Source organism: Myotis davidii, unplaced genomic scaffold, assembly GCF_000327345.1.
Source record: "Myotis davidii unplaced genomic scaffold, ASM32734v1 scaffold1622, whole genome shotgun sequence".
Taxonomy (NCBI): Eukaryota; Metazoa; Chordata; class Mammalia; order Chiroptera; family Vespertilionidae; genus Myotis; species Myotis davidii.
The window spans coordinates 76,629-97,407 of record NW_006293535.1 but is presented as its reverse complement, the minus strand read 5'-3'; the positions used below and the strand labels follow the sequence as shown (position 1 = coordinate 97,407).

Sequence of the window (20,779 nt, the reverse complement as noted above, 5' to 3'; positions counted from 1 at the left end):
TCCTGGGGGGTGCCCTCCACCTGGCCCTTCTGGTACTGGAACGTGTCCAGGTTCTGTTTCTGATGGAACCGTTTCAGATACTGGAAAGGTCTTTGGAAGGTTTCGCTGCAGAACTCTGTGGGGTCCATGCCCGGCTCCTCGAGGTGCCGCTCGGGGCTCAGCTCCATGTAGATCACTTCTTTGGGGGGCCTGCAGGTGACTTTTGGGAAGATGTCAAGAAGACTGAACAGGGGGACACGTGTCCTCTGGAAAGGAGAGAGGTGAATAAAATGGTTACGAAATAAATTCCCTAAAAACATGCTTTTGGTGTTTGCACTCAACATGGTCTCTATTGGACAGACCTTCATGAAAAACCACTTTTCATGAAGCAATGTCTGCAGACTCCCCTCAGCACAGGTGGCTGTCGCCTGCACACTCAGCACTGTCAGAGCTGCGGTCCCAGCGGGAGGTGCTTTCACCTGAGCTCCCAAGACCAAATCTTTCCATTATGTGTGAGTGTGTGAGCATAACACTCCCTTTTGTTAAGAAATTTATGTGATAGCCTTGCTGCTGCATCTCAGTCGGTTGGAATGACGTCCTGTGCACCAAAAGGTTGCAGGTTGGATTCCTGGTCAGGGCAATAGCCATGTTGCAGGTTTGAGCCTCAGTTGGGGTGCATATGGGAGGCAAGCAATCCATTTCTCTCTCTCACATCAATGTTTCTCTCTCTGTCAGATCAACAAAAATGTATCCTTGGGTGAGAATATAAAAAATTTAAAAGAAAGGAATTTATGTGACAAATGCCTCCTTCCCATCTCAGCTGCATCAGGAAAGGTGGTACTGCCAAGTGGGCGAGTTTAGTGCATCAGAGGCATAGCATCAACCATGAGTCCAAACAAATTGAAGATGCTGCTAATTAATAAAACTATTTTCATTCCATGCATTGAAAAAAGTAAGTCTAAGGATGGATTTTTCTTGATTAACCCAGCACTCTGCTGCCTGGCTAAGGCACAAGTGGTGGTGGTGGGGTCCAATATTTAGGAAGGAGCCCACCCACCCTGATGGGACAGGGCCCTGGGTGCGCACCAACTTTGAAGACCTCTTAGGCAGTGCCGATTGCCCTTCCAGGATTTCGATGACGTATAAGTGGCACGGGCTCCGAAGCCACATTTTCCCGTTTGAGTCCATTAAGTACTGTAGCACCAGGAGCTTGAAGAGAAACGCCCAGATTCCAGTCTGCACCTGGAGAGAGAATCACACGCGCCACCAACATTTAAGCAAAAGACCAGCCCCAACGACCTTCTTAGTCTGTTCTTGGACACGATGGGACTGAATATCAATACATGATAAAGAAATTCTTTTTTTTTTCCTTGCAAAGAGAGGAAGGAAGAGGGATAGACACGTCAATGATGAGAGAGAATCATGGATCGGCTGCCTCCTGCACGCCCCCCACTGGGGATCACGCCTACAATCCAGGCCTGTGCCCTGACCTAGAATTGAACCGTGACCTCCTGGTTCATGGGTCGACACTCAACCCCTGAGTAACACTGGCCAGGTGATAATGAAATTTATTATGCTTGGAAGGAGGCAGGACAGGACCTAGGAGCCACCGTGTCTTTCTGGACATGGCCACTGGCTGGAATCCCAGGCACTCACCGAGGAGGTCACGTCCAGGTGGAATATCACGGGGCTCGCCTGATACTTGGCGCCCAGGAAAGGCAGCAGGGAGCCCAGGACCTGGTTCTCATCTACCTGAGGGTCAATCAGTCGAATAATTTTAAGAGGCACGTTTTCCCCAGTAAATTTCATTTTCAGAGTTTCATGCAATCTCTTCACGTAGAGAGACTTTCCTGTAACAAACATTAAAATATAGAAATCAGGTTCCTGGGCTGTGGACCAAGAATAAGAGAATCCAGAAAGATTTAGTACAAGTCACTTCTCTTCATGCACAATTCAAAACTGACGCAGTGTAACCCAGGATTAAAGAGCTCTCCAGTTTCCTCACTGTTACCTGCCCACACACACACACACACACACACACACACACACACCGTTTCGGGACCAGTAGTGCAAGGTGAGTGTGCCGGGGCGGGGAGGGGACAAGCAGGATGGTGAATGGGATAAAGTCACTGGGACTAAAGGTCGGACAAGAGGCACTTTTTTTTTTTTACTTCTCCTGCTGACGACCCACATCAACCCCAAAGCAGCTAATGCAGTTTAAAAGCAAAACAGGAGCCCTGCCGGTGTTGCTCATTGGTTGGAGCGTAGACCCGCACACCAAAGGGGCATGGGTTCGATTCCCAGGCAAGGACTGGTCCCTGGGTTGCAGGTTTGATTCCCTGCCCCAGTTGGGGCACAGGTGGGAGGCAACCAAGCAATGTGTCTCTCTCACATTGTTTCTCTCTCTCTCCCTTCCACTCTCTCTAAAAAGCCAATGGAAAACAAAAAACAAGCAAACATGAGACTTCGGAGAAGGCTGTTCAGAGAAGGAAGGTGGGTGGCTCCACGCATCGCCTGAACCAGGAAGAGTGTCCCTTCCGGTTTGGCTCCAATTTGCAACTTCAGATGAGCCCCACCTCCCAGACTCAGTTTTCCTTCTTGTGGGAGGGCTTCCTCGGAGTCCCCTCCCACCCCGTGGGCCAGGGAAGAGCTGCCCCCCCAGCCGCTGTCATTACCGACACCCGCTCTCGCCGAGGCCACGATCCCCACACACATCCGGTCCCTGAAGGCGGCGGCGGCCGACGGGGTCCCCTCTGGGACCTGGTAGTGGTGCGCCAGGTAGGCCCGGGTGGCCTCGAGGGATGCCCGGGGGGTGGCGGGGACCCTGTGCTGGCTGAAGGCCGAGGGCAGGTAGCAGTGCTCCCGCTCGCAGTCGCAGACCAGGACGAGCTGGAAGTCCTCCCGGTGCGGCCGGGTGCGCAGGGCCCGGAGCAGCGTCTCCGCCTGGCAGGCCACCTCGTAGCCCAGCTGGTCGGCGAACAGCAGGCTGTACACACGGCGGCCGGGGGCGCCTGGGCTCAGGCAGCGGCGAAGCAGCAACGCCACCTCCTCGAAGGTGGTACCTGGGGTGCACAGCAGCACCTCATCGTAGGTGGGCAGCGGCTGCTCCGGGCTCTGCATGTAGATGGCCAGGGCGGCCGGCAGCACCTCCGAGTGGTCGCAGACGATGAGGTTGGGCTGGCCAGCCTGCAGGCCTCCAGGGAGCGCCCGCATCACAGGGGGCCCGCCCATGGCAGCCAGGTGCGCCAGGCCACGGCCCAGGGCCTCCAGGTCCAGGCAGTGGGGCAGGAAGGCTCGTGTGCACCCCAGGAACTGCTCCATGATGACCCCCATCTTGTCTACCAGGCCAGACTCATTGCTGAGCAGGATGGGCAATCTCTCCATCACTGTCCGCAGCTCCTGTGTGGCAGTCCCGCCATCGCCATCGCCATCGTCATCTGGGCCCCTGAAGGCCTCCACGACATCCTGCGGGGTGCACTGGCGTTTGAGGAAGGACAGCATGGCAAGGACAGCAGCGCGGGTGCCGGGCGGCTGCCTGGCTAGCTCAGTGCTCAGGTGCACCAGCTGCTCCGCTGTGTAGTAGTTGAGGTGAAAGTGCTCTGCTCGCTTCCTCGCCAAAAACCCCTCCCACTGGCCCAAGAAGTGCTCCATCTGCCGGCACAGTGCCTCCAGCAGAGGGACCAGGGGCGCGTGCCCCCGCAGGGGCTCCAGCAGTGGCAGCCCAAAGTTCATCTGCACGGGCTCGGCCAGCCCCGGGCAGCAGTGCACCTCAACCTTCCAGGCCCGGAACAGGAAGCTTCCAGCAGAATACAGGTTCAGGAAGGCCTGCAGGAGCCTCTGCACGTTGCAGAACACCTGTCGCCAAGGGAAGCAGGAGGCAGGTCTCACTGGCTGACCCCAGAGAGAAGGTGGAAGCAGACTCAGAGCCTGAAGGGCGGGGTTGAGAGCAGAGCCTGCCTTCCTTTGTGACAGAACCTCTGCCTCAGGAAGGCCTGACGTTGCCAAGATTGAGGGGATCGTGTAAAAACAGTGCAAATGGCCCAGCCTGTGTGGCGCAGTGGTTGAGCATCGACATATGACCCAGGAGGTCAGGGTTCGATTCCCGGTCAGGAAACAGGCCCTGGTTGCAGGCTCAATCCCCAGTGTGGGGCGTGCAGGAGGCAGCCGATCCATGATTCTCTCTCATCATTGATGTTTCTATCTCTATTCCCTCTCCTTTCCTCTCTGAAATCAATAAAAATATATTTTCAAAAATATGAATGATCTTAAAAGACAAATCTTCTAACGAAATGGAGAGGCTGTTCCAATATGCTTCCTTCCTATGGTGGGTCACCTCCGATGCCGGTATAGGCTGCCCACCTGCATCTTTATCTAGTTTTGGATTTTTGCTGATTGGTATAGTAGGAAGGCAATTTAAGTTTCTTTCTAAGGACTGTGCCTGGGTCATCTCCTCTCAGAGCAGCAGATTCAGGGACAATGGTCTCTACGGAGATTAAGTGGGAACCGCTAACCAAAGGGCCTGTCACACCTGAGACGCCCCCTCAGGCCCTGAGTTTGGGTGACAGCCACCCTGCAGACCCACGGGTTCCAGAGCAGAGCCATTCCTAGCGATCAAACCCAAACTGTCCGGGGCCACTGGGAAGGGCGTCCCCAGCCCTGACTAATGCGCCCACAGCTTGCCCAGAAGCAGACCCCACCTCGGAGAACACTTGCGCCTCGGCACTGTTGTGGTCTTTCTTGCCAGACATGAGCATCAACTTGTTCAGAAGCTCCTTCAGCTCCTCCAGGGAGCACCTGCGCTGCTCCTGGCCATCCGCACTGCTCTCGGGGAGGAGCAAATATAGAGCAGTGTCTGGGGAGATCTGTGGAACAGGACATATTTGGGGGTAATTTTCTGGAGGGAGAACCTCACCTCATGCCAGGTCATGAGCGTGTCAAGGAAATGGGCATGTCCGGGGTGTGGGCGTGTCTAGGCGGTGGGCATGCCCAGGAACGGGCGTGTCCTGGAAATGGGTGTACCCAGGGGTGTGGGCGTGTCTGGGAAATGGGCATGCCGGGAGTTGGGGGCTCACCTGCTGGAGCTCAGGGGGCACCTGGATCACATAGATGCCCCTGGTGTTGATGGCTCTGGCCAGTGACAGCGACGAGTGCTCTACTGAGCCGTGGCTCTCCTTCACCTGCTTCAGCCATCCCAAGTCCCTGGCAGAGTCTCGCTGTTGGGACAGGAGAGAAAACAGCCATCCATCGATCCATCCTGTTCTTTCTCTCTTCCTGTGGGCACGGCCCTCCCACCTCAAGGGCAAATGCCTTCTCTGGGCAGGTCAGCCCTCGGGGTGGAGTTGGGGGGCTTCCTCCTGTGCTGCCCAGACTCTGAGTATCGCTGCCTCTCCTGGGACACCTAAGAGGTGTCCTTCAATCAGGGGTGGGGAACCATTTTTCTGCCAAGGGCCATTTGGATATTTATAACATCATTCACTTAATATAAGTTTATGTTGCTATGAAAAAAGCTCCCAGATTTATTTATTTATTTATTATTTTAAAAATAAATATCTTTTATTGATTGCAGAGAGGAAGGGAGGGGGGAGAGAGAGAGAGAAACAACAATGGTGAGAGAGAATCATTGATCAGCTGCCTCCTGCACACACACCCAACTGGGGATCAAGCTCATAACCCAGGCATGTGCCCAGACTAGGAATCAAACTGTAATCTTCTGGTTCATAGGTCAATGCTCAACCACTGAGTCACCGTGGCCTGGTGTTCTCAGATTTATTGAATTTCGAGTCCCACCTGGGGTTGCCTTGGCAGGTCCAGACAAATGATTTCGAGGCCCTTGTACAGCTATTCCCCACCCCTCCCTGACTTAAATGGAAATGTGTATTTTTTTCTGATAAAACATCCATCAATCCCAATTGTGGGAAATACCAAAAAGTATACAGAATTAAGTCACAACTACTACCATTTTTGGAGAAAACACTGGTGACATGTGAGCATGTTTCCTTTCCGTCTATTTTTCTTTCACGTGTTTTACATGCAGTTTTATATTCTACTTCATAACATACAAGCTAGAGAAAGCATTTCCATATGTGAAGAAAAACCTTTGCAGACATGGTCTTGAACACGTGATGTGTGATGATGTGCACAGTCATGGCCCCGAGTCCCACTGAGCCATGAGCCAAGAATAAAACTCACCAGTTTACTGGGCAGGTGTGGGTCACTTTCCAGAGCCTTCCACAGCTCCTTCAGGTGTCCCGTGAATGCATGGAAATCTGCGCTCATGTCCAGTTTGTAGAGCAGAGCGGTGTAGCCCTGGATGGCGTCATGGAAGCAAGCTACGCGGTCCATGTCCATGTCATTCTCCCCCGCGAAGATGAACGCCAGGTCCACAAACACCTTCAGCTCGTTGATGCCTTGGGGCGAGAGGGGACAGGTGAGGGTGGGGCCGCTCCAACGCACACGAGGCTCACACCATGGACAATAGTCTTTCGAGGAGCTATACATGGACATCCAGTGTATTTTTAGGGATTGATCTGCTTTCAATAAGATTCCAGGCACCTTTTCTCTTGCTTCTAATTGGAATACCACTGACCAGTGCCTGAACTCACTAATAGTGGGGTACAGACACCACACGAGGCTGTGTGCCCCTGACTCCATTTATCCATGCAATGTCACTATCCTTTAAAAAAATTAATTCTCTCCTGAGGATATGCTTTTATAATCGATTTTACAGAGAAAGGAAGGGAAAGCGATGTTCTTAGATTTCATCCTGCGTGTCTGGTTTAGGATGGCCTCTCCTGCCTCAAAGTTACACACATGGCCACCTGTGTTACTGACTTCTTTATTTAATTTTTGGAAAACGATGTCATTTTCTGAGACTTTTCTTATAGTTCTGTTTTTCTATACTGATTTCTTTAATCTGACTAGAAATTATTTATTTATTTATTGTTAATCCTCACTTAAGGGTTTTTTCCATTGATTTTTAGAGAGAATGGAAGGGAGGGAGAAAGAGAGAGAAACCAATGTCTCTCTCAAACATCAATTGGTTGCCTCCCATACATGCCCTAAAAGGGGATTGAACCCACAACCTATGTTTGTGCCCTGACCAGGAATTGAACCTACAACCTTTTGGTGCACGGGATGATGCTCCAACCTATTGAGTCGCACCAGCCAGGGCAGGAGCGAGGTTTTTAAGAAAATGATCCCCCTTGCCCAGCCGGCGTGGCTCAGTGGTTGAGCATGGATCCATGAATCAGGAGTTCACGGTTTGATTCCCTGGGCACATGCCCAGGTTGTGGGTTTGGTCCCCAGTGTGGGGCGAGCGGGAGGCAGCTGATCAATGATTCTCTCTCATCACTGATGTTCCTATTTCTCTCTGCCTTCCTCTATCTTCCTCTCTGAAATCAATAAAAATATTTAAAAGAAAGAAAGAAAATGACCTCCAGCTGTCCAGAGTAAACCCACTGAGTGAGGAAGCACTAGCCAAGGACACAGCTTGTACACCAGAGCATGAGAAATACTCTCCTGATATAAATTCTACCAGAAACCACACAGAGCACACATCCTAAGGAATGCAGATGGCACCCTCTGTCCTTTCCCCAGCCTGTCAACTTAGAACAGTCACCCATGGGCCATTGGGACACCCAGGCTCCTGCAAGCCCCAGTGACGACCATACCTTTGACAGCCTCCCGGACCCAGTGGACGAACTCCCTGGCCAGGGCCAGCTCCAGCAGACACTGGCACCGGGCCTCGTTCATGTCCCGCAGCAGCTTGTTGGTGCTGATGACCTGCCTGTCGATCTGGCCCAGTTTTTCATGGCGAGAGTTCTCAGAGGCTTCGGTCTGTAAGACAAGGCTCTGCTGTGGGCTGAAGCTGGTCTCCTGGAGCCCTGGGTCTGAGCAGCAACACAGGCCGTCCCAACAGCTGGGTTTGTGGCTGCTACGATGTGGACGCGCACACGGGGCTCTCATCCCAGAACTGGATGCTGTATCCCCCTCCCCTGATCAGTAAAACCACCCCTGGTCTCTGGAGACATTCTGCTAAGCAGCTTCCACAAGAACCGCCTGGCATGTATTATTTTCCTGCGTTGTAGGTGGAAAAGTGAGGGCCCAGACCCGGGACCAACTCCAGAGCCCACTGCTACAGCTCACGCCTATGCAGGTGTGATTCCAAATCGTGTGCTGAGTTTTCATCCTCTTCACACCCTTCTCTGCTGCTGTACAGGTCCCAGTCTGCCTCCTAAACTCTCGTCCTCAAAGAGCAGAAACCGAAAGACCCCCTTCTTACTGATGTTCACAGAAGTCACTCTTTGGGCGGCTCCCACAGATAAGAGGGGGCAGCCACGGAGCCAGGCCTTGGCTCTCTACAAACATCCAACAACTGAGAGGGCCACACAGCCCTGTCCTGTGTCCTTGATGCTCATGTCAGGGAGCAGTTACACTATGTATAAGCCGAGGGGAAACCAGGTCCCTGCACATTCAGCACCCAGTGAAATGCAAACAGGAAACTCCCGTCCAGGCTTTAAAAGCCATAGAGCCCAGGGCTGCCAGGAGTCTGAGCTGGGACCCCAACTGAACCCCAAGGGTCCCTGGCAAATAACTTACAATTCTTAGTACAAAGTGGAGAAGACTGAAGTCCCCAGTCAGGCCCAAGGTCTCTTTGACCTCCAAGATGACCTTGGCTGCCTTGGCAGACAGATGCAGGTGGTGGTATTCCCTGACCTGCCCCATTCTCTCCTGGATCCAATCGCTTGGGTCGCTGGGGTCCAGGGCACACATGACTCTGAGGTCAAAGGTGAGTTTGTCATATTTATTCACAAAGACGCCGAAGATGGTGTGCACTTCCCCGAAGGTGAGCTCGCCCGACTTCAGGTCCTCATACAGTTTCCTGAACTTGTTGAAGCAAGGAAGGTACAGGTCATCATACACATCTTCAATGTCCACAAGCGGCCCTCCCCGTGCCTCCTCCTCCTCTGGCGGAAGGAGCGCCCGGGCGGCCTCTGCCCAGAAGGTCCGGAAGATGTGACTGTCCTTGAGCAAGTCTATTGTTGTGGCCATTTCTTGAACGTGGGCGCTCAGGTTGTAGTGTGTTACCCACTCCCTGTCTAAGGAGGTGGGGGATGGACTCGCCATCACGGCCTCATTTAGGCATTTCCTGCCCAGGTCTTCTGCGTGTTTCTCGGCAATCTTTCTGCAGTCCACTGCGAAACCATAAGAGGACGTCACCCGTGAGCCCACCAGTCCAACGGGACTCTCCCCTCCCCCTCACTGCTCCTGAGGAAACTCGAGGGATCGCACTCACTGGCACTTTTTCTCTCAATAAGAATCCAGACACGCGCTCCTCCCGCCTTCAATTTTCACAACAAAGCCTTATAAGTTCTGGGTGAAGAAAGGCACCCTCTTCACCCGCTCCCCACACCCCACACCCCACTTTGATGCCAGAACAGAGAGAGTTCTGTAAAAAGTCACACACCACCTGGGCAGGAAGATCAGAGAGCCACAACCTGTAAGATGTGACAGTGGATGGGCCCATGGGAAGTGGGGCCCAAGGCCTACTAGAATGTGGAGCCGCAGCCTGCCATGGGGACTCTGGGAGCCCAGCAGGTTCCTGCTCAGGGAGCTAGACCGTGGGGATGCTGATGAGACCAGGAAGGGACAGGCTGCTTTTCACCCCATTCCTCCTTCTTTCCCTCCCCTCTCCCTCCGCTGGTCTAGTGGCAGCGGGAGGTCCCATTCCCGCCGCGGCACGGAGGGTTGTGGACCTGGAGGTCTCAGGTCCGTGGGGAATAATGGCATTTCCAGACACGCATGGCACTGAACTTCAGGAGTAAGAAAGAGGGGACAGAAGACACAGGGGCAGCAGAAGGCAGGTGGGAGCACCAGAGGGAAAGGGGGCCAACCCGGCGCTGGAAGCCCTGCAGCCCACTCCTCTCTCAACTCCCAGAGCCATGCCCAGCCTCTGCCCCCCGCCCCACCCCCATGTGAGGATGGGAGATGCAAGCGCCCCACAGAGAAGACTCTAAGGCACAGCACATCCAAGGCCCCCCCTGCTGCCAGTTCTCTGTCCGCTTACCAGGCTCCTCACTCACTTCACAAGAAAACTAAGAATGTCCAGACATATGGGGAGAGCCTTTCACGTGGGTGGTAGGTACGAAAACACAGCAACAGATAAAAGGGACTCAGAGGAAAGGAAAAACTATATGCAAAATGGAAAAACCCCTAAACCCTAAATATCAATAACCTCAGGAAGATAAGATACTGTGACCACGAACAAGCACAGGAGGGCACAGAAAAAGGGCATCCAGGAGGCCCAGTGTCCAATTCATGTCAATCCTGGCAAGAGAGGAAACGCTCAAGGAAACAGTTTAAGAGAATGTTCCAGATCTCAAGGGTTTGGATGTCAAGATTTGAAAGACCACCAAATTTGCCCAATGCTTGGAGAGAAAATGCACCCATACGGAGGCCCACATTTCAGAATCCTGGGGACAAAGAGATCTAAGAGCCTCCAGAGAGAAAATGTCCCCACAAAGGAGCAGCCATTAGCATTGCTCTCGACTTCTCAATGGCCACGCTGCAGAGACCACGGTGCCACATGTGCAGCATCTGGAAGGAAAAGGACTTCCTGTCTGTAGCTCCGACCGAGTCCACAACCACCCTAGTGTGAGGGCGGACATTCGCAGACTCACAAGGACGCAAGAACTGACCCTTTTCACCTTTTTCACAGGGATGTAATGGAAGATAATGTTCAACCAAAACCCAGGAGTGAGAGCGGGAGTCCAGGATCCCAGAAACAGGCCCAAAGGAGGAGTGAGGCAAAGAACAGCCCCAGGACGGTGCAGGAAGATTCTAGGGCTCCCTGTCCCTTGAGGGGAGGCTCCGAAAAGATCAGACTGATCACATTTCAAGGAAGTTACAATGAAGAGCATGGAATTGAATTAGAAAGAAAAAACACTGGAAATGTTACAGGATTCCAGGGCAGGAGGAAGAGGGAAACTGAGACAGGAAAGTTAAAACAAGGCCAAACAGTGGGGCAATCTGCAGCCAGCTTGTCACTAACAAGCCGCTATCTCCCCCAGCCAAGGACATAGCAAATGGTTAAAAACCTCCCTCATGAGAGACTGCAGAGAGGGAGGGGAGGGGAAAGGGAAAAAAGGCAGTTGTATTTCTTTCACTCCCTAAGCAGAGAAGCCAGCATCCTCAAGGCGTGGCAGGATAAAATTGCCAGGCGCTTCTCATGAATTCTGGGAAGGCCACAGCAAAGTAAAAAAAGGGCCTTGAGAATTAATCTGCACCAAATACTCAGCAGAGGAATTCTGTAACCTACAGGTAGGAGGGTATGTAGCACCTCAGACCCCCACCCAACCTGCTCTTCAGATTAGCTGAGAACCCGGCTGCGCTTTATGAGCCAGGTGTATAGGTTTACTTGCTTTGCTTTTTCAATAAAGGTGCATGCTTTAATTGCTTTAATAAATTGGCTCTCATAACACAGTCAAGGTCTCTCATATAAATTCATTTATATGGAAGACAAGGATCCAGGCTGGGGACATCCTCTCCCACTGGCTCAGGGGCTGTCCTGTCCAGGAACACCTCTCCAGTGTCCATCAGAGGTGCCTCTAACAAAAACCAAGCCCAGGATGAGACAAGAATTTTCAGTCTAGAGGAAACCAAGCTTGTGCGTGAAGGTAAGGTGATCGCGGTCTCCTTCGGGGCTCGGCGGTCAAAGCGCATTTACACAGCGGTGACCGTTCAGGCCCTGAGCAGTGAGCGAATGAAGAGTGAGTACAGGGAATGGGAAAGGTGGTGCTTGTAAGGCAGAGAAATTAAGAGCCCTAATCGTCCACCATGGATGACACTTAAACCCGGAAAATCCAGGAGCAATTTAAGTGCGTTATTGAGAGGGATGGGGTAAATACCCAAAAGAACAAGGTGACAGGTCTAGCTTTGTTAAAAATGGACACTTTACCAACAACCTGCCCTCCGAGAGAAAGACCGCTGTGGAGACATGTTTCTATTGGATTCTCCTCTGACCCTGAAGTTTGGTTCATTAAAATTCTGATGCGAGTCACCTTTCACCCAGTGTTTCACCCCCTCGCACAGCTTCAGAAGACTGTCCACCCGGCTCTGCTCTTTCTGCAGAAATTGTAGTTCTTTCCATCTGGAGTCCAGCACGTTCTTCATATCGTATTCTTCCTCCTGGGGTGAAAGACTTTTTCTCTCTGGGAAAAAAAAGTTACCCAATAGAACAAAGGAACATATTCTTTTCGGTGGCAACCATTTCTTCCCTCTTCTTTTGAATGTGATGCACACTCAGGATGTGGGAGTGGGAGGAGGGAGGGGGCTGTGAGCCCAGCCCCTCCGTCCAGGTGCCCGCCCTCAGCAGCATGGGATGGGCCTTGAGCACTCAGACTTGGTCATCACTTTTCTTTTCTTTTTCCTGAGGATTAGACACCATGTGACACGAAATGCAACATCTGATTCCATCTGGAATCCGGTTGCTCTCCATAATAGTACTGAAACAACTGACAAAACCTAGATGGAGTATGGACATTCCAGGGAGTCACCTGGTAAGGTTAATTTTCTGACTTTAGTGGTTACACTGTAGTCACGTGGGGAAAGTTCTGACCTAGAGGAAATACACACTGAAATTTGGGAATGATGGGTATTCGTTGGGCAGCCTACTCTCAAATGGTGTAGGGCTTTTTGAACAGTTCTTTCAACATAGTTCCCATTGTTTTAGAATGTTGTGATTGTTTCAAAAATAATAAATAAATTCATCCATCTTTTCTTTTTTTTCCCAAAAGATTAAAAAAGAATCTGTCCTGTCAATTTAGTGGCGAGAAGAGCCCCTCATCATACCAAGGACAAAGACCGCCCTTCTAAGGAACCCTGTGAGCATGGACAATCCCTGTCCCGGCTCCTCAGCAGCCAGGTGTCCCGCGTCAGCGCCATACTCACTCAGCTCCCAGAAGTCAAGAAACTGAGTCATGTGATTCCTGATCAGCTGCAGCTGTTCCACCAACACCGTGCGGCTGAGGAGGGCCTCGGCCACCTTGGTGAAGACCGAGTCTGCCGTGGCCATCAGCTTCTTGCCATCCTCCGTGATGTGCGCTAGTATTTTCTCGTCGGTTTCTGCTCAGGTTTATAACAGTTTAAAATCAGAGCCTGCCTGTTTCCTGCATGGCTCCCGCTGCAAGCTGAGGCCTCCTGGGCTCTCCTTGCTGCCCGGCCCAACACGTGCAGAGGCCTCACACACTTCCTCAGTCATGAAGACAATTCCTCCAACTGCACAGTCAGCGGAGAGAACCACGTTTCTCGGGTTTCTAAAATCCGTGCACCCTTCAGTATTCTGGACCCACACAGACTTTCCTCTCAAACCCCCATTTCCAGAATTCCCATGGCAGACAAGTTCACCCCAGCAAGGTGGCATCACAGAGGCGCTTTCATGGCCCAGGGACACAGGTGCACCAACTAGGTCCTGCTCTGCTTATCCTGGCTATCTTGAAAATTTTGAATGTGAATTTCAGGATCAATTTAGAGGGCAGAATTTTAAAATATACTTAGCTTAACCACCAGGAGATTTCTCTCCAAGTAATAGCTGGGTTGTACAGTATTATGAGGACACCAAGTTTATCTATGCCACTAAAAATCAATACGGCAATTTTATTAGTAATTGCAAAACCTAAGAAGCACCCAAGATGTCCTTCAGTAGGTGAATGGACAAACTGGTCCATCCAAACAATGGACTATTAGTCGATGATTAAAAAAACACACACAAAAACGTGCACACCCTGGCCAGTGTGGTTGGGCATTGTCCCACATACAGAAAGATTGCTAGTTCAAGGCACTCTCCTGGGGTTGGGGCTTGATCCCCAGTAGGGGGAGTGCAGGAGGCAGCCAATCAATATTTCACCTCATGTCGATGTTTCTCTCTCTCTACCCCTCCTTCCTCCCTTCTAGTCTCCCTAAAAATCAATGGAAAAAATACCCTTTGGTGAAAATTAACAACAAAAACACACGGGGACCTTCAGGAGGACCCTCAGGACAGCTTCAAGGACACAGCAGCTGTGCTCAGCAGGTGTGCCAGGGATGCTGGCCTTAGGATTGGTTCTCATCCACATCCAAGACACCCTGGCCCTTGCTGGGCCCCTCCAGCCCATTGGCTTCCTTGCTGGACATCCGCCGCCCTCATCAGGTGTCAGGTCAAATGTCCTGCCCCGTTGCAGGTCAGAAGGACGTGAGTGGACACCCCCCAGAACATACTGTACAGTCTGAAGAGATGCTTGGCGTCTGGCCACGTGAGTAGGTATTTCAGAACCTCAGCCAAGTCGTCCACGGCCTCCCCGTTGCACCTGGGCCAGGACTTGGTGACCACAGCGGACGCGAGGATCCCAAATCTCTGCAGGTTGCTCTGAGAGAGTCCCTCCAGAATGCTGGCCTGCGACTAAAGAAAATGAGAACAGAGAAGGGAATTCAGGAAGGCGTCTTTTTGGGGTTATATTTTTGTTCTGTTTTTAGCACATTGCATACCCCATAGAAACCTCTAAGACATACGCCAGAGACTGCACCTTTTTGGGCAAACTGCACGTTATTTAAATCATCATAATGCACTTTAGGTGTTGTTTTTCAATAACGATAACATTTTTATTTACAAAAACAATTAAAGTTCCTAGTACTTTTCTAACGTTTGGTACTGCGTAAAACATTTTCCTCTATGAAGAGGGACCAAACAAAATTTACATAAGTATCTAGATTCACTTCTTTTTCCATGGACGTGAAAAATGAGAACACACGTGAGCGGTCCTTAACAGATGGCGCGCGAAACACGAGAAAACTCCTGAGCGGTATGAAATGTGTTAAGTAACAGAAGTAAATTACCCAATTTCAGAAATCTTTTGTGACTAGTTTTACAAAGCTTCAAAAAAACCCACAAAAGAGTAAAATACTTCACTTTTATTAGGACATTTTGCTTCGCTGTGAATTGTCTCCTTGAGCAGCAACCCCCAGAAACGTGGCAGTGTGGACTCACAGACACGCCCCACACATCACACCCCTCCCTCGGGCTCACCACCAGTGTCTGCATTTTCCCTGCAATTTCATGTCATGAAAAACAGCAAACATAGCATCAGTAAGTCATCAGTCCATCAAATACTTTGTATTCCTAAACTGTCTTTTGTAAGGCCGCCTGCATACAGCACATACTACTATAGTGTAGGACTCTTCTCTGCTTCCCCAAGACACAAAATGTTTTCCTTCTTTAAGTTTAAAATTTTTACCAAAAGTGTCAGCCTGAGCACCAAAGGGTCTTGTGTTTGAGTCCCAGTCAAGGGCACATACCTGGTTGTAGGTTCCAACCCCAGCCCCAGTTGAGGTGCATTTGAGAGGCAACCAATCAATGTGTCTTTCTCACATCGATGTCTCTTTCCTCTCTCTCTCTCTCTCTCTCTCTCTCTCTCTCTCTCTCTCTCTCTCTCCTCTCCCCCCTTTCTCCTCTCTCTCCCCCCTCCCCTCTTCTCTCTAAACTCTCTCTAAAAATCAATGGAAAAAATATTCCCAGATGAGGATTAACTAAGTAAATAAATAAAAAGATAAAAGAAAGCCATATCCAACAACTTATAAAAAGGATTAAACACTGAGACCAGGAGGGATTTATCCCAGGGACGAAAGGTTGGTTGAACATAAAAAAAAATTGAATGTAATACATCGAATCAATAGAAAAAAATTACCTGATCATCTCAATAGACCAAGAAAAGTATTTGACAGAATCCAGTGCCCTTTCATGATAAAAATACTGAACTAGAAACAGAAGGCACTCCTCACCTGGTAAAGGGCACCTATCATTTATGGAAACCCCAGCTAACTCCACGCTCAGTGGAGAGAGAAGCAAGACAAGGGTGGCCCCTCTCTCCACTTCTGTTCAACTTGGTGCTGGGAGCTCTGCTCATGGTGGTCAGGCAGAAACAGGCATAAAAGGCACCCAGATCAGAAAGGAGGAAGAAAAACTCTCTGTTCACAGATGACATGATCTTACAGAAAGTGCTAAAGAGCACACAAGCATGCACACAGGCCGACATGCACACACACCTACACACACACACACACACACACACACACACACACATGCCCACATGCATACAAAGAAGGAGGCTGTGCCTGAGAGGCGTTGTAGGGAAGAATATCTCCCTATTTTGCAGGAAAAAAATTCCTAAGTGAATGGATAGGAACAGACACTTATCCATAAATGTTTTGTCAACTTTTGGCATCTCTCATTGCACAGGTGCAGTGTTGGAGACAACGCACACCAGGAGCAGGGACTTCACAGGGACCTTCCTTAGTGGCTGGGGACACCACCGGACTCAAGGTCACACGTGAGTGGCTGTGATTGACCGCACGTCACAGCTGCGCCACCTCGGGAAGCTGAGTGGCATTTCCAGGAGCTGGTCAAGGGCCCCAGACTCCAGAACCAGTCCTGCCAGCCAGGAGGGGATGCCTGTGCCTTTGCATGGGGCTGAAGCCCATCTCAGAGCCCATGGGCACTTACCAGACCTTCCTGACAACATTGGAAGGCAGCTGTGACCCTGAAAGCGTCCCTGGTGGGCTAGCTTGCTCACCTGGCAGGCCAAGCCTACAGCTTCAATGGCACATTTCTCGAAGCACTTGGACACGCTGTCGTCGGCGCCCACAGTTGCCCAGGCGGTGCTGCAGAAGGCGGAGATCTGGGAGAGCGGCCTCTCCTGCAGGGGTGAAAGGGGCAGAGCTGGGGGCAGCGCCCTGAGTTCCAGGGGACACAGGGGCTAGTGTTTTCACTTTCCCACCCTCTTACCATTCCCCATTGTTGGAACCTTCTTCCCACTCCACACTGAGCACGTCCTCACTGCCCCCCAAACATCAGACCAACAACAAGACCACTCTACAGAGAAGGTGCCTGCACTGGAGTTTGCAAAAAGAGGAGTTTTGAAAAGTAACGTGATTTTTCCTTGTTTGTGTTTTCCTGCAAAGATCCATTGAATGTTATATATAAAGTTCCCACGTCACGTTTAAAAAAATCAGCCCCGGTCCTGACTGGTTTGGATAAAGCATCGGCCCGATGACTGAAGAGATGCGGGTTCGATTCGGGTCAAGAGAATGCATCTCAGTTGCAGGTTCGATCCCCAGTCCCATTGGGGTGTGGGAAGAGGCAGCCAATGGATGTGTCTCTCTCACATTGATCTTTCTCTCTGTCCCTCCCCCTCCCTTCCATTCTCTTTGAAAATCAATGGAAAAATACCCTTAGGGGAGGATAAACAACAACAAAATCAACCTCAATCTTTCGAGGGTTATGGGCCTGAAGTCTGTGTTCTCCCCACTGGTCGCCGGGTTTAACAGGCTCCTGTCACCATGGGCCACTTGGAGGCCCCGCATGCACGGGGTTCCCCTGGTGCAACCCCTGTTCCCCATTGTTCTCTGGAATTCCATCCAGGGCCCCGCAGCAAAGGCTGCACCAGGAGCAGCGATGAAACCATATTTGCCCACCCCTGGGCACCGGAGGACAGTCCACCCATTTGAACGACTTTCCCCTCCATGGTGGTCACCAATGTCTGCTTCTCTCAACCTGCCTTCACCCCCAAGAAGTACGGCCCCGACCCCGCTACCTGCTTGAGCCTTCCTTCCAGGTCCCCCAGCAAGGACTCCTTCCAGCCGTGTTCCTCGGGGAAGTGGATCTCCACCAGCCGCCGCCACACCTGCAAGACCACAAGTGAGAGACAGCCCCGTGACAGGAAATGCCACAATGTAAGCCTTCCAACGACGATTGTGGTGACACAGAGGGCTCTGCACTGCGAGGCCACCTGGTGTGGGACTTGGCCATGGTTACTGGAGCTGTTGGTGGGGTCAGCGCGCCCACCTCACCCCAGAACATGAAGGACCCTGACTGCACAGGGAACCACTCTGGTCCTTCATTGTGAAACTGGTTGTTATTCAGAAATTATTTTCCTCCAATGTTTTATTTTGAAAAATGTCGAACTTGTGACGCTGCCATTTACCTCCATCAGATCCCCAATGTTCACCTCAAACATGCTCTCTCTCCCTCTTCAGGCGTTTTCTCTGCCCGGCCCCTGGGAGGTGAGCCACCAAGGCAGTGCCACTTGGCCCCTAAGTACTTGGGCAGGCGTCTCCGACCACGTGGCCCACACGCCACACAACACAGTATGAGTCACGCTCAGGTCAGTGCCATGGGTCTGACACTTCTCTAGGCGGGTCCCTGTCCACATCCCTCCCATCGCTCACATATGTCCTGACTCTCTGCATCCAGATACAACACGGAACATGCAGTACGTTTGGTGACCACATCTCTTTTCCAGCAACGCCCTTGCAGCCCTTTCTTTCTTGAACAACGTGTACCGTTCTGAAAAGCTCTGGTTTTCATGGGAACGAGGGAAGCAGGCTTTGCGTTATAGAGTCCATGGAGCCGGAGGTGCCCCATTCCACAGGGATGAGCCCTATAGAACCCTCCCATTGAGGGCAGAGGTCATTCAGGTGGACCTCTTGGCCACCTCGACACTCTGATCACCTGACAACTACAAGGACACAAGGAGAAAACAGACATGTTAAAAACCAAAAGTGGGCCTGGCCGATGTGACTCACTAGTTAAGCATCGACCTATGAAACAGGAGATCACGGTTCGATTCCCGGTCAGGGCACAGGCCTGGGTTGCAGGCTTGATCCCCAGTGTGGGGCGTGCAGGAGGCAGCCGATCCTGATTCTCTCTCATCATTGATGTTTCTCTCTCTCTCCTTCTCCCTTCCTCTCTGACATCAATAAAAATATATGTTAAAAAATAAAATAAAAAAACAAAACCAAAAACGGGAGTGAATAAAGCTTCCCAGATAGTGTCCTGCCCAGCCCTGGCGGAGCCCTGTCCACATGTGCTTAAGGTGTTACTGCAAGCTTAGACCCAATCCAGTGGCCGCCCCGTCCCTTGCCCTCCTCCACAGCGCCCAGTTCTATTCCACACCGGTCATCTTCACCCTCCCACCGCCCACCTTTATGGGGCTCATGTCTCTCTTTCTCACATTCAGATGCCATTCTGCCCAGCTTCCCTTTCAAATACTGGTAGTTCCTGCTTTCATCTTTTCTTTCCAAGTCCAGCATCACAAACTTCATTTATAACCTTAGTACTAAATCAGACCCCAAATGCCCCCCACAGAACACCTCCCTGGCAAGGTCTGCCTGCTGCCAGGGCTCCCGGTAGGCATGTGACCAGGGCCTGGCCTTGCAGATTCCACTGGGGAGGGCAGGGACCCAAGGCCTGAGGCCCAGGCACAGGATGGGGCACCCCACTGAGGCCCTGGTGCTCAGGAAACAGCCTGCGGTGTTGCATCCCTGTGCAGACACGTTTCATGGGCCGTGCACGGTCGCCAGCTCACCTGGATCTCATTGCTGTAGGTGAACCTGACAGAAGAGTCATTTGAATTGCAGAGCATGCGCTGCTTGAAGGTTCCCCGAAACCACGCTCTCGTGGCAGTGAGGACTCCCTGGGCCACGCTCCTCACTGAGGCCCTCATCCCGGTGTCACTTCCTGGCCCTTCCTCGGAGTCCTGTTAGCAAAGGGGAGGTGGGGGTTGGGGGGGAGGGAGAGAATTGTCCTGGCCCGTCCTCTGCTACCATTAAAGGGTAGGGAAAAGCTCAGTGGGGAAGACCACCCATGGACATGCATTGGGGGGGTGTCACCTGCCGCCCGCCACCTGCTCTGCTCTGTAATTGCCCAGTCACCGACCACCTGCACTGTAGCTCCCCTCCTCCCAGCCTAAGACCCGAAGGCCAAGGTGCACATGGGGTCACACAGCATCCTCTGGCGGTGAGCCGGCCAGGGCATGTTGGATGACGGAGGAGGGGAGCAGCCGCTTTGTGCCATCCTGCGATCCCACACTTGGCCCAGCTCCTTTGTGAACCAGGTCACTGGAAACTCCGCTGCTGTCCTGGGCGTGACACAACCTGGAGCCCACTCACCACTAGAGGTGTCAGCCTGATGGCGATGCAGGCGATCTCGGCAGAGGAGGCGGGCAGCTCGTGAGTCATCTGGCCTTTGGTGAATTCGCAGATGGCCTCGTGCAGCTTCAGGCACACGGTCAGGTAGGATGGCACCGAGGGCTCCTGGAGAACCCTGCACCGCAGTGAGCAAAGAGAAATCACTGGAGGGGCCCAGGGAACGGGAAACATCACCGTCATCCAGGGAACACTCCTTCCTATTAAATACCAGCAGCAAGGCATCCATTGGATCCCTATATAGCATAACATCGGGGAAATTTCAATCCACCTCAAACTTGCAACCAAGATAAAAAGCAAACAACCTGGCCAATGTGGGTCAGTGGTTGAATGTCCACTTCTCAACCTGGAGGTCACAGTTCGATTCCTGGTTTGGGCACATGCCCACTTTGTGGGCTTGCTCCCTAGTCGGGGGTATGCAGGAGGCCGCCAATCAGTGGTTCTCTCTCATCATTGATGTTTCTATCATTGTCTCCCTCTCTGAAATATATATATATAAATGAGAGGCCCAGTGCACAAAAATTTGTGCACTCGGGAGGGGGGGGGGTCCCTCAGCCTGGCCTATGCCCATTTGCAGTCCAGAACCCCTTGGGGGATGTCCACTGTCGACTTAGACCCACTCCCCGGGGTATCAGGCCTAAGCTTGCAGTCAGACATCCTTCTGGCAGCCAGGGAGCCCTCGGGGGATGTCCGACTAAAGGCTTAGGCCCCCAAGGGATCAGGCCTAAACTGTTAGTTGGACATTCTTAGTGCTGCCACAGAGGTGGGAGAGGCTCCTGGCCCCACC

General features: G+C 51.8%; 1 protein-coding gene across 1 annotated transcript in view; it reads right to left on the bottom strand.

Moving 5' to 3' along the window:
* LOC102755948 (E3 ubiquitin-protein ligase RNF213-like) overlaps positions 1–20,779 on the bottom strand; it is a 75,626-nt gene that overhangs the window by 44,309 nt on the left and 10,538 nt on the right. The window contains 16 exon segments of the mRNA XM_015566176.1: positions 1–245; positions 1,066–1,221; positions 1,636–1,829; positions 2,655–3,834; positions 4,677–4,841; positions 5,052–5,192; positions 6,169–6,386; positions 7,650–7,815; positions 8,578–9,173; positions 12,039–12,184; positions 12,924–13,101; positions 14,233–14,413; positions 16,581–16,703; positions 17,601–17,690; positions 19,374–19,544; positions 19,957–20,110. The exon segment at positions 1–245 is cut by the window's left edge and continues 10 nt beyond it. Of these exon segments, the coding sequence (XP_015421662.1) occupies positions 1–245; positions 1,066–1,221; positions 1,636–1,829; positions 2,655–3,834; positions 4,677–4,841; positions 5,052–5,192; positions 6,169–6,386; positions 7,650–7,815; positions 8,578–9,173; positions 12,039–12,184; positions 12,924–13,101; positions 14,233–14,413; positions 16,581–16,703; positions 17,601–17,690; positions 19,374–19,544; positions 19,957–20,110 (4,104 nt within the window).